The sequence below is a fragment of the Chaetura pelagica genome, unplaced genomic scaffold (assembly GCF_000747805.2).
Source record: "Chaetura pelagica isolate M959 unplaced genomic scaffold, ChaPel_1.0 scaffold123, whole genome shotgun sequence".
NCBI lineage: Eukaryota > Metazoa > Chordata > Aves > Apodiformes > Apodidae > Chaetura > Chaetura pelagica.
The window spans coordinates 9730238-9745540 of NW_009953295.1; the positions used below are offsets into that span (position 1 = coordinate 9730238).

General features: G+C 36.7%; 1 protein-coding gene across 1 annotated transcript in view; it reads right to left on the bottom strand.

The window, feature by feature from the left end:
- Positions 1-14461, bottom strand: part of TPP2 (tripeptidyl peptidase II) — a 55374-nt gene extending 40913 nt beyond the window's left edge. Inside the window, exons 1-9 of the mRNA XM_009997975.1 lie at positions 14441-14461; positions 9041-9169; positions 7817-7912; positions 7322-7426; positions 6513-6637; positions 5821-5984; positions 3631-3785; positions 2565-2641; positions 1300-1427 (exon numbers count right to left, since the gene is read on the bottom strand). Of these exons, the coding sequence (XP_009996277.1) occupies positions 1300-1427; positions 2565-2641; positions 3631-3785; positions 5821-5984; positions 6513-6637; positions 7322-7426; positions 7817-7912; positions 9041-9169; positions 14441-14461 (1000 nt within the window). The remainder of the gene's footprint in view (positions 1-1299; positions 1428-2564; positions 2642-3630; positions 3786-5820; positions 5985-6512; positions 6638-7321; positions 7427-7816; positions 7913-9040; positions 9170-14440) is intronic.
- Positions 14462-15303: the final 842 nt, after the last annotated feature.

The following is a 15303-nucleotide window of genomic DNA, read 5'->3' on the forward strand; positions in this document are numbered from 1 at the left end:
CTATGTACCTATTCTAAAGTGTACCCTCCATTTTCTTTATGGCACAAGCACTATCAAGATGGTAGAACACTACCGTATCAAGCTGGCAAACAAATTTGGCAAGATCCGTGTCTATACTGTCTGTGTGAACTAAGTTAAGCTGTTGACTATTTTGCTTTACCCTCAGAAAACAAAAATACCCCAATCTAGTTCACTCCAGATGGAGGACAAGGAGTAAGCTACTTTGCATAGAGAGAGAATCAGTCTCTAGAGCGTTACATCTAAGCTGAACTGACAGAGTAGATGTGCTGTAAGAGCAAAGCCAATTCAGACCTGAAAAGAGCTTGTTAGTGCCAGTTCCAACTTCTAGTGTCCGTAGTGGTGTAATGGCAGATTAACTTTCAGAAAGTAATCACTGTTAATTCTCCTAGCTGTTCTGAAATTAATTCTACTTAATTAATTCTGCTAGCTGCCTCTCCACCTTTCATGTCTACATGCCAGACTCCCTGCATGAGAATGACGAGATTTAACAAGCATCCTGTGTAACACAGCAATAAAGCACCAGAGAGGATTTATATAAAAATTACGACTATGGAAGTTACCCCTAAATCCTAGACATTTTGCTAAGTCTTATACTTCAGTCTTTAACTGAAATATCAAAAACATACACTAGCCCATCAGAAAAAATAATTCTTATGCCAGTAACAGACTTAGACAGAAGTGCACTGCAGCTGAAAGAATTCTTCCCCTAGAAGGACTTGTCTAGGTTGAGTGGATTATTTTATATCCAAATTAAAAAGCTTTGTTTCACTAAAAATAGTAATTAGAGTATCTCATTAAGAGAGAGGATGTAAAACTGTGGTTCTGACAATTCAGGATAAATTAAAAGACTTTCCAGAAGATTAATTAGAATCCAACTTGCTTGCATTCTTTAACAAATTGCATTTACCAGCAGATAATGGTCTAAGGGAAGTCACATGCTCAGACAGTTACAGTTCAGAAAATAATCTTGGTATCTTCAAATATGTCAGACCACAGAAATCAATTTTGTAACTTTTATACAAAACCACATCAAATCAAGACCATCTGTTTCTTTCATAAATAAGGTCTCAAACTACAGGAAATTTACAACCTACATTTTTATACGTAAGCACAGAGCAAGTGCCTGCCTAGAACTAATCTTGTAGCCTGGTAGACTTCAGTATTTTAGATTTAGTCCAGCAATCAACTGGTGATCTGAAACATATAACGTAAGTACAAAGCTTGTAAAGACAAAAGCTGAATACTCTGGATTTTTTTATTTCAAAACAAATTATTTACCTATTACACTAGATGTAGTTCCACCAGGACATCCCACTGTAGAAAGGCAGGGACCATTATTTCCTGCACTTGAAACATAGATTACGTTGTGTTTCCACACAGCTTCATTAATTACTTCACAAATTCTCCTGATGTAAGAGGGGAAAAAAAAAAAAAAAGTCATTCCATCAACAATGTTGCTTTCTTCCCACAGTGCAAAACTCTCATCTCTGGTAGAAACAGTCAAGAACAAGGAACAAATGTAATGCAGCCTGCTTCCCACAGCTAGCAGAGGCGGTTCCAGTACAGAAGCTGACTAAAAAAAAAAATAATTAATAAAATTCTAGTTTTAAAAAGGAGTAACAGTTATGTAGCAATATTAGGTCTCCAAAAATCCCCCACAGGTTATGTGGTGTTCCAACTACAAAAATTCTTTATTGTTTTAAAATATTGTTTGTATTATACATCAATAGCACTTTCAATAGTTTTACTTAACTTCCAAAGATAGTTAAAACTGTAAACAGCAACAATTAAATTTATAGTAACCGTTTGGGCTTGGACAACTCATTCTTACTGACAGCTAATTTACACAAAGGTTAACAAATGTAATTCTGCTTTCATTATACTAAAGTACTTTATGTTAACCACAATAGTACTCACCCAGAATTTGGCCAATGTGTTGCTTCTCCATAGCTATAGTTGACTCTCTGGTAGAAATAGAAAAGAACAAGGAACAAATTTACTGCAGCCTTCTTTCAATAGCTAGCAAAGTCGGCTCCAGTAAAGAGGGTAAAAAAAAAAAAAAGTCATTCCATCAACAATGTTGCTTTCTTCCCACAGTGCAAAACTCTCATCTCTGGTAGAAACAGTCAAGAACAAGGAACAAATGTAATGCAGCCTGCTTCCCACAGCTAGCAGAGGCGGTTCCAGTACAGAAGCTGACTAAAAAAAAAAATAATTAATAAAATTCTAGTTTTAAAAAGGAGTAACAGTTATGTAGCAATATTAGGTCTCCAAAAATCCCCCACAGGTTATGTGGTGTTCCAACTACAAAAATTCTTTATTGTTTTAAAATATTGTTTGTATTATACATCAATAGCACTTTCAATAGTTTTACTTAACTTCCAAAGATAGTTAAAACTGTAAACAGCAACAATTAAATTTATAGTAACCGTTTGGGCTTGGACAACTCATTCTTACTGACAGCTAATTTACACAAAGGTTAACAAATGTAATTCTGCTTTCATTATACTAAAGTACTTTATGTTAACCACAATAGTACTCACCCAGAATTTGGCCAATGTGTTGCTTCTCCATAGCTATAGTTGACAAGATCACATTTGTATTTTATTGCTTCTATCATCTGATAAAGTAAAAATAAAAGCCAAAATACATACTAGTCATAGAACAAGTCAGTTAAGGAACAGAAAAAAACCCCATCTACTTAAACTGATCTGCTACAGATCTAAGAAAAAGGGATGTTTATTTTGATTTTACAAAATAAAATAATTTATTTTAATCAGTTATTTAAGTGGTATTTTCCCAGTGAACAATTATTAAAAAAAAAAAAATCACTCTCTGAACAGTCTTGTTCTTGCCATGTTCCAAGCTACAAATTAAGACTTTAAGTGCAGACATCATTAGTGTTTTCTCAAATGTCCTTTCTCAATAACATAAAACTGTCCTTCCCAGTACAGTTTGTTTATATTCCAAAAAGTCATATAAATATTATTGCACATGGCCATGTTCCTACAGCAAGACATTCCATGGAACACAGATATGATTTTCTATTTTCAGTTCCTTTTCTTGTGTGAATTTTTTCCCCATCAACTCACTACATGGAAAAAGGTCTTGGGCCTTAAAAAGGAATTACGTTCCTCCTCACTTTTTAAGAAATAGTTAAAACAAACTCAGCCACATAGGTAGATACTAGTCTCTATTTTCGATTTAAACATTCTATAATTATCTAAGTAACTATTAAAAAAATATACTCACAAAACAGAATAAGGAACTTCAAATAAGCATACAAGTAACTTAGCCCGTGTGTTGAGCCAGCCAGACATTGCTCTGTCTAACACAAGTCTTATTTTATACAAGAACATAAGTCTTCAGGTATGTTTTAAAACATATTCTGGGTCTTTTTGCTGCATTATGTCTGTACGGTTTGGATATTTATATTTTTTTGGGGTGGGGGGTGTTTAGCTGTTTTGTTGGGTTGCCTTTTTTTTTGTTAGAAACATTCTAGAACCATATAAATACAGAATATAACCAAGTGGAACAGAAAATGTTCCACAGTATTCTACAAGTTAGTGACATTGCTGACATTAATAATTTATTCAGTGAAATACCCACAGCTCTTATTAAACCAGTGCCAGTCTCCATTGTACTTAGCCGTGTATCACCGATCTTGATTGCAAGAATCTGAGCTCCAGGAGCCACACCATTTCTTTCTGGTTCTTCAGGGAAGTATCCAGCTGCAATACTAGCCACATGTGTTCCATGTGCTCCTGTGAAATGAAAAGTTGTATCACTGTATGTTTAGTGAACTTCAATTATACCAATTTAATATAGTACAGCTCAATTAATTTTCACTAGGTTAACTGTTGGACTTGGTCTTAAAGGCCTTTTCCAACCAAAATGATGCTTTGATTCTATACCTATACAAATCCAGCTGGTAGCCAGTCACAAGTGGTGTTCCCCAGGGCTCAGTGCTGGGGCCAGTTCTCTCCAATATCTCTATCAATCATCTGGACAAGGGCATTGAGTGCAACCCTCAGTAGAAGTGCAGATAACACCAAGCTGATATGTTTGAGGGGAGGAAGGCTTTACAGAGAGACCTAGACAGGCTGGATCGATGGACTGAGGCCAATTATGTGAGATTAAACCAGACCAAGTACCAGGTCCTGCCCTTGGGCCACAACAACCCCGAGAGCTGTCCAGCAGAAAAGGATGGCAGGAAACTGGTTGACAGCTGGATGAACACGAGCCAGCAGTGTGCCCAGGTGGCCAAGAAGGCCAATGGCATCCTGACCTGCATCAGAAATAGTATGGCCAGCAGGAGCAGGGAAGTGATTGTGCGCCTGTACTCAGCACTGGTGAGGCTGCACCTTGAATCCTGTGTTCAGTTCTGGGTCACTCACTACAAGAACATTGAGGTCCTGGAGCGTGTGCAGAGAAGAGCAGTGAAGCTGGTGAAGGGTCTGGAGAACAAATCCTGAAAGAAGCAGCTGAAGGAACTGGAGTTGTTTAGCCTGAAGAAAAGGAGGCTGAGGGAAGACCTTCTGGCTCTCTACAACTACCTGAAAGGAGCTTGTAGTGAAATGGGGGTTGGTCTCTTCTCTCTAGTAAGAAGTGATAGGACAAGAGGAAATGGCCTGAAGTTGTGCCAGGGGAGGTTTAGATTAGATATCAGGAAAAACTACTTCACTGAAAGAGTTGTCAAGCATGGGAACAGGCTGCCTAGGGCAGTGGCTGAACCCCTATCCTGAACATGGTTTGGGGACATGGTTTAGAGGTAGAGTTGGCAGTGCGCTAGGTCAATGTTTGGATTCGATCTTAAGGGTCTTTTTCAACTTAAATGATTCTGTGATTCTACAAAATGAACACAGGGTTCAAATAACTTTATTTGATAAATGTTATATTATACTAAGGAAAATAAAAAAAGCAGTAAACAGCAGCAATCTGCAACATGAAAGGAGACAGCAGGTACACTGAAAGGAAGTATTAACTTAATTCCACTAAGAAAAGTTACTTAAAAGGCTCAGAGTTAGGAAAATTATACCTGAGATGACTCAAGTAGGGATTAAGAAAAAAAATTAGAAGTGTGCAGACTCATAAAATGGTGTATCTCAAAAAAATTTCTGATTTAGAAATCAGAACTACTTCTGTAGTTCTAATGAGATAGGACAAGTTTCATGAAAAATTAAGAGCATTTTTCAAATTAAATACAACCATACCACCTTAAGCACTCTGGCCGCTTCCAAAACAAAACAGGTTTGTATAGAGAACACACAACATGGATTCAGAGTGGCTGGAGATACAGCTAGTCATACTTACCATCCAAAAAAAGTTTGATACACCAAAATAAAGATTAATAACCCTTTTGGTCATTAATGTCTTATTTAAGATTCTTAAATTACACAAGTGCAAAGGAGAGCAACTAGAAAAAAACCAACCATCACCTTATATTTAAGAAGGAAAACAAAAAAAACCTACTTTGAAGGAAGGTTCTTTTGATTGTAGGCTTTAAGATGCACAAGCATCTTAAAGAGTATCTAAGTATATACGTTCTATGTATGTGTGCATATGAACACAAGGCTGGCAATATTTCAGACAAAAATGGAAGTTTGATAATCAGCTGTCAGTTTAGGTTTAGTTCAGAAAACATGAACATTGATCTTGATTGCCGTAACAGCAATGAACACCGGACTAAGACAGCTGCCTTGAGCCATTTCCATTATCAGAATCAGGCCCCAAGACAAACTGCTGCTTCTCATGGTACCTGCTCAGCAGCAAATTTTTTTCAAGATTACTTTCACTTACCTCCACTTGTCACAATAGAAAGAAGGTTTCCATCATCGTATATATTAACAGAGTAATTCAACATCTCAGATGTTCCAAAAGATCCATATTCCTGAGCCTCTTTGTAGGTTCTCAGCACTGTACAGCAAGTTAAGTCACCACTCTCACTTGTATCTATGCAGGCTCTGTTGAGAGAAAAAAACCCAAACAAACAAACCAACTTTCCAGCTGCTGTAAACTTTCAGTTATCTGCCTACCACCCTCCCCCCAGCTAACAGTACCACAAAGACTTCAAGAAGCCTTGTTCTGTGCTTATGTGTCTTGTTTAGATTTAAGTTGGTATTTTTAAACCTGGCTATTTACACTTAGATTCAGAAGTTACAAAGATCTCCGAATACCCTGATTTTGATATGTTCTAAACTAAAATACATCTGTCTTTGAAAAGCAAGTATATGGAAATTCAGACAATTAATTTCTTCAAGGAAGAAATTTCATTAAAGCTATTATGTTGTCTTTAATAAGACTTCATTGTACTGCATCTTTATTTGGGATCAGAACTTGGTCGCAAAACTCAAGTGATACAGCAGGATTATTTTAAAGAAAATATTTAAGACCTCTGTAAAGAGGGAAGATTTAGAAGTTAACACAGTCTTCAAAAGAAGCTATTGTTTTGTGTGTAGAACAAGACATTTTAGACAGGTTTCAGCATTTACCTCCAGGTCTCACCATCATTCCATACTATACAATCATATACTGGGCCAGGATCACTATATTTTTTCTCAAAAGAATTCAATAGTTCCACTTGATTTTGAAGTTCTTCCTTTATTAGTTTATTTACCTAGTAAGGCAAGAAAAAACACAGAGTATTTCTAAAATTATTACAAGATAGGTATTCTTATATTCCTTTCCGATGCTATACATTTGTTCCATCACTTTATCAAGAATGTAAGGCTATCCTAGGAGTCACAAACAAGTAGAAGTTCAATGGTCTTCAACTGTGCACTATTTGTTTTTGACCCATTATGTATAACTATTTCAGATTTCTCTAATTGTAACATTTAAAGTCCTCGTTTAAAAAAAAAAAAAAATAAATTTTACAGATTGCAAAATGATACAGAAGTGACCTGAGGCATTTCTGGTACTTCACTGAAATAGTACCTAGTCTAGAAAATATAGGATCTATTTAGAAGATTCCAATTTTAAGCACAACAAGGATGACAGCCTTAAAATAAGAGAGTATTAGATTAAAAATAACATTTACTAAAAACATGCTACAAAGTATTTGAAGCAATGTCCTTTTTATATTTGACAATAAGTTTAGAAGGTTAACAACGTTAAGCAAATCCAACAACTGCCCATAAGACTGACTTTATAAAATAATCATGATACACCAGCAAGCTATCTGCCAAAATAACCTCAAGTATCTTTCCTTCACTCATCCCATAAAATGTTTTAATATTCTCAACCAGCAACAAATTGCTGCAAACAACATATGTACAAATTTATTTAGATTTATACAAACCTGTGATGGAGAACTATGAGCAGCATCAAATTCTTCTTGCTTCCTACAGGCCTCTGCTAAAGCCAGCCTGTGAACAGGATCCCAGAGTTTCTCCTTGCGTTCTTTCTGTAAAAGAAAACCATGCTCCTCAATATCTTGACATACACATATATCAAAGTATGTAGAGTACAAAAACAATTTGAACACTCTCATTTGAGACACAATGGCTAAGGAAGTTCAATATAATACTAGAAATAAACATCAGTTGCTACACACAGAAAAGAATAGATATTGGTGATTTCTAGTTTTTGTGTCAATGGATCACTGTGAGGACCAGGCCACCTCCTGTTTTTCTAACAATCACAGAAGGAATAGATCATGTCAAAACTCAGAGAGAATAGCTTTAGTTATTCTCTACATGGGTTAGGAAATCACATCCTGTAATTTCCTAGAAAAACTTAAGAATCAGAACAGTGAAATGTGACTATATAATAGAAGCAAAACGTAATTCCTTACCTGAATTCTCTCCTTAAGAGCTTTAGGATAGATATCATAGCCGTTTTTTATGCCGATGTGATATTTGCCTGAAGGATTTACCCAGTTTGCTGGAATCTAAGGAAAAGTATATTCAGAAATAAGTTAACTAATGGCATAAAAAACCATAATAACACAACACTGTGTAAAGAGAGCTTAAAAGAACAGACTTTTAAACACCACCAGTTCAATTCCCTGTCTCCATGTCAGTAACCAATACACAAAGTTTCAACAACATGACATGGCAATTTCAATCCAGTTACAAAGGAATCTATATCGATTCACATGACACTGCCATTGAACATCTCTTGATATGTGATACTCTACTTTTAAAACATATAGCCCCAGCAGCAACCTTTTCTGGGGGTAGGTCTGGGGAAATAATAGTACCATAAGTGAAAAGAAGCACACTAGCATGAAGGGTATTATGGTTATGATAAACATCTGAACGTCTAATTTCATACCTTGCCGTAGTTTAGACTCTTAGTAAATCAGATTCACTATTCCTAGTAGAAACAGCAAAAGAAAGCAACAGATTCTCCCTTAAAATCAGATTTTATGCAAAATTCATAAAAAAATTTGATAACATGGAGATATAAAAATAATATATGTCTCCACATTACCACATCAATCTAAGCAGCCAGTCAAGAACATGACAGTTACTTCAGTGGTTCTGTGCAGCAGACCTCTTATTGTTTCCTTTCTGAAAACCCTACATCATGTCTTTTCTATTCATATGAGAACGCATCAAAACTACAATTAGGTCCTCAGTTTTTTCAGTCCCTAGAAATATCTACCATGAGCTTAACACTATTTCCTAGTTTATATACATGTGGAAAATACCTGCACTTTTAAAGACAGAATCATGTTTGATATTTTTAAAGCATGCTAGCAGGTTCTCTTCCTCCAGCTTCCAAAACTGTATCAGATGCTAACTCGATCAAAGAGTAACTAAATTATTATTAAGATTCCAACAAAACTCTGTACACAACATCATTCAGCTATAGAGAACATTTGATATAGAGACAAATAAAAATGAAATGTCATCAAGAAGCAATCCATATGAAGATGGCTGCATGCAGTATTAATTTTGGATATGATCTGGTTAAAAGGAAGTAAGTTCTGCAGAAACCAAAATAGGTCCTAAATTTTTTGTTAAACTAGAAAAATACGCCCAGTGGTCCCTCTGCACCAACAAATATTCACCTTCAAAGTTCTTCCAGAAAGACCAGTAATTTCTCCATCTTTAGGTTCTACAATGGTACATGTAGTCACATCACCACTGCCTGTTGTATCAATTATATCAATTATCTTGGGCTTTCCATCAGTTGTAATCTGAAAATACAAACACAGAAAAAATGAAAATGTAGTTGATTATTCTTCAGCATAAAAAGCAGGAAATTCTTTTTTCTTCATAAAAGTATTCACTTCCTCTCCACCCAACCTTTAACAGAAAATCAACTTTAAATTAGTTACATTTCCAACTAACTAGAGAAATGTGTCCAACTTTCTGATGTATACAAGTACACTCACTCGTTTCTGAAAAGGATCTAGAAAAGAAACAAGTAAAACATTGTATCAATAAAGCACAGGAATCTCAATTTAAAACGAAGCCTGAATTTGCAAAACCATTTGCAAAAACTATTGATTTGCTGCATTGCTTCTATCCCACCATTCTGACCAAACTTTACAGTAATGACTGCACAACGAACAAAATGAAAGGTGCTGAAGCATATACATTCACAAGCTTGCTTTTCTTAACTGAGATTCAACCTAAAAGCAAGGCAAGTTATTATAATCTTATTTTTCCTGTTTCAAGGATTATGCTTCCAGTTTTAATCAATTGTTAGGAATTATAGTTATATACACCTAATACTGTATAAGGAGTAATTTTACGAGGGTGAGGAGAAAGAGAGCTGGCTAGCTAAGAAAAGTTTATGAGCATAAATTTAAAGCCTCCTCAAGTTAAATGAAAACTAGCCCCAATGCACTTTAAAGGATTTGCAGGCAACTAAAAAAGATCAAAAGAGAAACCACTAACCTACCTCAAGTTCCTGTCACCTAGAGGAAACTCCTACACAATTACCAAGACTGTGATTAAGATTTTTTTATTTTTTTTTTAACATTTAGCAAAAATATTCAATGTTATCTTACTCTACTAACTGGCTTCATCTAGTAGGTACTGTGTGAGTTTTTGCAGCAAATAAACTATACTCCATATACAGCAGTATTTGCTTGAAGGGCAGTATGAATTCAGATGGATGGAACACCTCTCCTACAAGGAAAGGCTGAGAGACTTGGGGTTGTTCAGCCTGGAGTAGAGAACGTTCTGGGGAGGCCTTCCAGTGCCTGAAGTGGGGTTATAGGAAGACAGGGACAGAGTTTTTCTATAGGACCTGTAGTGATAGAACAAGAGGTAGGTGTTTTAAAACAAAAGAAGACAGATTTAGGCTAATTACAAGGAAAAAGTTTGCTACAAGGATGGCAGTGAAACACTGGAACGGGTTGCCCAGAGAGGTGGTAGAACCATCCCTGGAAACATTCAAGGTCAGATCAGATGGTACTCTGAGCAACTTGATCTAGTTGAAGCTGTCCCTGCTCATGGCAGGGAGGTTGGACTATATGACCTTTAAAAGTCCCTTCCAGACCAAACCATCCTATGATTTTATGAATCCGCCATAGGCACCTATTTTTACAGTTCTACGTTAAAAATAGATTTTTAAAAACAAAAAACCCCAATCTGCACAACATCTTCTATACACTAACTACAATGCAAGTGAAAAAAGCTTCTTGCTTAAAAGAGCAGTAACATTTGTCTTCTAACATTTATGTATTTGGTATTGTTGCCTTTATTCTCCATAAAAAATTTTGATTGTTAAGACATAATATACATGGCAGGTAGTTTTGCTGAAATCATGCTCTGGAATTATGAGTTCAGCTGCTGGAAGTTAACATGATCAAGCTGCTTCATAACAGTCACTCTGTTGCCGCCAAAAAGACAACAAGGGTCAAGCTTTTATCACACCTCAACAAATAAGAATAAATGCTTCAAGGTCTCAAATGCTCATGTTTCTTTATTTTTAATAGAAAAATAATAAACAAAACCCCCAAGCAAACAATCAAAGCAACAACATTCCCCCTAAAAAAACTCAAAAAACTCCCTAAAAACCAAAAACCCCAAACATATAAAAAGAAGCACTCTCTCAAAATAAAAAAGGTTTAAAAAGCTAAAAAAAAAATAATAAAAATAAAATAACCAAACCTCAAAATCTCAAACCCATAGCAGCCATAAAAAGGACATTAATTTTAATTTCCCATAGGTAAGAAATACTGCTTTTGAAGACACTTGCTAATAACTTCCATTACAGAAAGAATATTGTTACTCTGTTCATAGAAAATCCTGTTCTGTTAAGAAAATTACATCATGTTAAGTTGGTAAAACATCTACTGAACAACAGCTACACAGTAGTGAAAATTAACTTGGGAAACAGAGTGCACAGGCACTCAAACCATGTAATTTTCTAGTGTTAATAATTAATACCTTCAAATGCCAGTTTCCACTCACAGAAAAGTCAAGAGCTGCTCCAGTAATAATGCAACTGCAAGCCAAACCTGAGATTATCGGAATCGGACATTTTCCAACATGCCTCTCCTAAAATTATTCAGTGATCAAAGCACAAGAAAACAAGAATTAAAACGTAATCCAAGGTGACTTGTTTGAAGCAGACAAGTTATACTGCAACAGGTGGCCAGACCATGGATTTATGCCGCAGCACGCTTGGGTGGTTTTAAAAGTTGTTTCGTAGCCAGCAAGACGACATATAACTCATACAACTATACAGCTCTTTGCTCCTAACTGAACAGCAGGTCCACACACACACCCACACCCGAGTTTGTACAGCTAGGATCAACAAATCGGAGTCTTCCAGTCAGACACAAGAAACTGAAGAGTCTCAGGTGCCAAGGTCCAAGGTTCAATTCCTAGCGGCAGCAATCCACACAGGTTCACGGTCACTTAGTGCAAGTAACCAATACGGCTTCTTCTGCTGACATGAACTGCTGTTTGGCATACTGCCCACAAGTAGTAATGCTACAGTGAAACTCAGAGTTCAACTGGGTTTTCCTTTTCCAGTCCTGTAATGCTGATGAAAAATAATAATAAAAAAGTCAGGGGAACTTGATCAATCCCCTTGTGTGAACAGAAAAAATCCTCAAGTTATGAATTTGCTGCAGAGAGAAGGTACGTTTTAGTACCTTTCCCATCAAAATTCAGAAAAAGAAGAACTCTCATACATTTAAAAATATCTTATGGCATATTTATGACACAATTCCCAATCCTACCTTTAATATTAGTTTGCCTACAGCCAATTAAAAAAATCAATAGTCTTCTAGTTTGTAACAAAATTGTTGTTTATAATTTTTAGTTTGAAAAACACACTTTCATGTTAGCTGACTTTGCAAAACAAATAAATTAGTAAGCTGTGCACATTTAAAATAATATATCTGCATAATCCTGGCAGCTGATCAGCATAATAGGAGTAGCACCCATATAAGTGACAGTCCCAAATTAAAAGGCAAAGCCAGATGCATTTGAGCATGTTTTTGCTACTGATTCCAACTGACAGCTATTGTGGCAAGAGAAGATGAGCGAGTCCTTCAGCACCTTGGTCACAGGACAGTTGATCATCATCACAAATAAAATAATCTGAAATTTGTTGGGTTTTTTTGTTTAACTCAGTGCTGAAAAGCAAGTAAAATCCAAGAAGCAGCTACTGTTAAAGACAGTCTCATAAAAAGTACAGGCTACTTTTAGTGAATAAGAATTTCAACAGACATAGCAAAATAAGCAAAATTGCAAGAAGCAGAGGAAGTGACTTAACTGGCAAAAGACAGGGAGAGGTTGAACAAAGACTATACATACACACAATGCTCCATCAAACATACCTTATCTGCCCACCTAAATTTTCATGAGTTGCTGTGCCTTGATGAAGAATTACAAGCCATGACTCTGCAGGTAACAACAGGAAATAGATTCTACCAAGTGATCTGAGCAGGGAAAATATAACATGAAAGAAGCAGAAAAACTGCTTTACAGTTGGCATCAACAGGTAGACTACAAAACAATGGAAGGCAAAGTGAAGAGCTCCCTAGGGGCACTCACTACAAAAAGACTCCAAAAGAAAGGTAAGTACAAGCTAGATTAATATTCTATGTGTCCAAGCAAGCCAACCAACAGAAAAATGAAATCAATGTAAGCAAGTTTGTTAAGCCCAGTAACTATTCTCTCTATACCAACAAGTGTCCAGGGAAGAATATAAACATAAAGGTACTCTCCTGTTACATTATGCCCACAAATCTTTTTGTCCCTCAGCAAGTGATCATATGCCATGTATCTATGGTATTAGTGTTTACAAACTTAAGTATAATGTCAACAAGCAAAGGATACCTACCCAAGAGTGAGAGGCTAGGAAGCAGCAAAACATGAACTGCTTTGTTTTTACTAAAACCCCCACTATATTCAAAACATGGGAGCTCATTTTGGCCTGTAACCATTATTGACATTAACTTGAACTCAAGTTGTAATACTCATTAATCGTGCTACATATAATGCCTCTCTCCCCTCTAAGCAACTAACTCAAGTCTCACAGCTCTAATTCCAAGCCAGGCCAAGAACTGACAGTAAGACTGGCAGGAAAAAAAAGAAATGAAAAGCATATGCAGAGAAGACAGAAGCATCAAGAAAAAAAATAAATATTGTCCAAAGTTAGAAACTAGTTGTCACAGTACAGCTACACTATCTTCCTGTCCACTATCTCCACTGTCTTATTCTGTGGAGGCAAAATGTACACTGCCCAATACTCCCAAGTGAGGACATCCTCTTGCTGAAAGAGCACTTAGAAGGCTATTTGACAGACTGTGTGCTGCCTATTGCTATTATATTTCCTTTATAACTCCCTGCACCCTGCGCATTAAGTCTCCCCATTCTGTAGTTTAACAAGTAGCTTAAGTCAGGTGTATTAAGTGGGCAGTGTGAAAAGAGCACACAGTTTCTTTACATGCTTCTCTTAATATCCCTGGAAACTCACTTTCAACTATTGCAAGATTATTTTTCAAAAAAAAGTTCTCTACAAATCTTTTACCTCACTACCTGAAATTTTATCCTCTGCATAAAGAAAACAGGCTGAAGAAAATTAGTATAGTCAACAGTGACACCATGGGGGTTCAAAAGTATCCCCTATTAGCCTTGGAACAAGGCTTCCTTCTACTGCCCAAACACTCAAGCTTTTCTTGTTGTTGTTGACTTCTCATTCATAACCTCTACAGATTTAGGCATTTTGCTTTCATATCTGGGACTCCAGAACTACACACATTCCATTTTATTCACATCTTCCTAATTGTTTATTACTATTTTCTGGTCTGCCCATGGCATTACCTTGTTTGCTTTTTTGCTAGTGTTCCTTAAGCTTCCTAATTACTATTCCACTTACCCAGAACTTTTGGCCAAAAGCAGCAGTTTAAATCAAAGCAGTTCAAATCAAATAAAGTTAGAGCTGTCCAGTCCCTCCTTCCACCCTACCTGTCTTCTTCATATACCCTTTCACTTACTTGAATCTCATAAGGAGTCATTTCAGGACACAGAACTAAGGATCTGACAGGGTTGGGTCCCTGAACTACATCACTGAAGAGTGAAAGACCAAAGAATGGGCAGAAACCAACACAGGCCCTGTTTAGTTAAAAAAATACAGGATGCAGCATTCAGGCAAGTTGCATACAACTCTCTGAATAATTTCTCCAGGCCTCCTTTGCCACATCTAAGGAAAAACATGTTGACAAGAAACTGGAAGCAGCAGTGATGTAAAAGGCAATATACAAACTTACACAATAAAGAAATGTTAAGAGACGAGAGTTAAAGGAAATAACAAAGTGCTGAGAAATGTCAGAAGTAAAATCCCATACACAGAAATTTACAAAACTAAGATTGAGATCACAATGACAATCACTGAGTGGTTTGTGCTGCAAAGCTAGCCGATTCAAAAAACAGCTGGCAGAACCAAATTTGATACAGATTGTCATTGCAACACAATGCACAAAATAAATACACTGAGGAAGAGAGGTAAGCAAATTTTGCCAGAAACACAGTTTTCGTGTAAAAGATCTAAATGCTCTCTATAGTCTCTGACTACCCATTGCCGAGCAATGCTAGGGTTTAAAAAAAACAAACAACACACAAACATTAAGCATCACTTTATAAGGAGTTCTGTGTGACAGACGGCAGCCAAAGAGATTTAAGCACCATGAATCGCCTGTGAATAACGGGGGATCCTCACTCAAGACCCCCAAGCGAGGGGCACGGAGCCCGCCTGCAGGATTCCTCTGCCCCCCCGCACGGGAGCCCAGCCTCACGCTAATGGATGCTCAGCCGGAACGGTAAACAAACCGGCCCCCAGTGCAGCTCCTCAGGGCCCTGC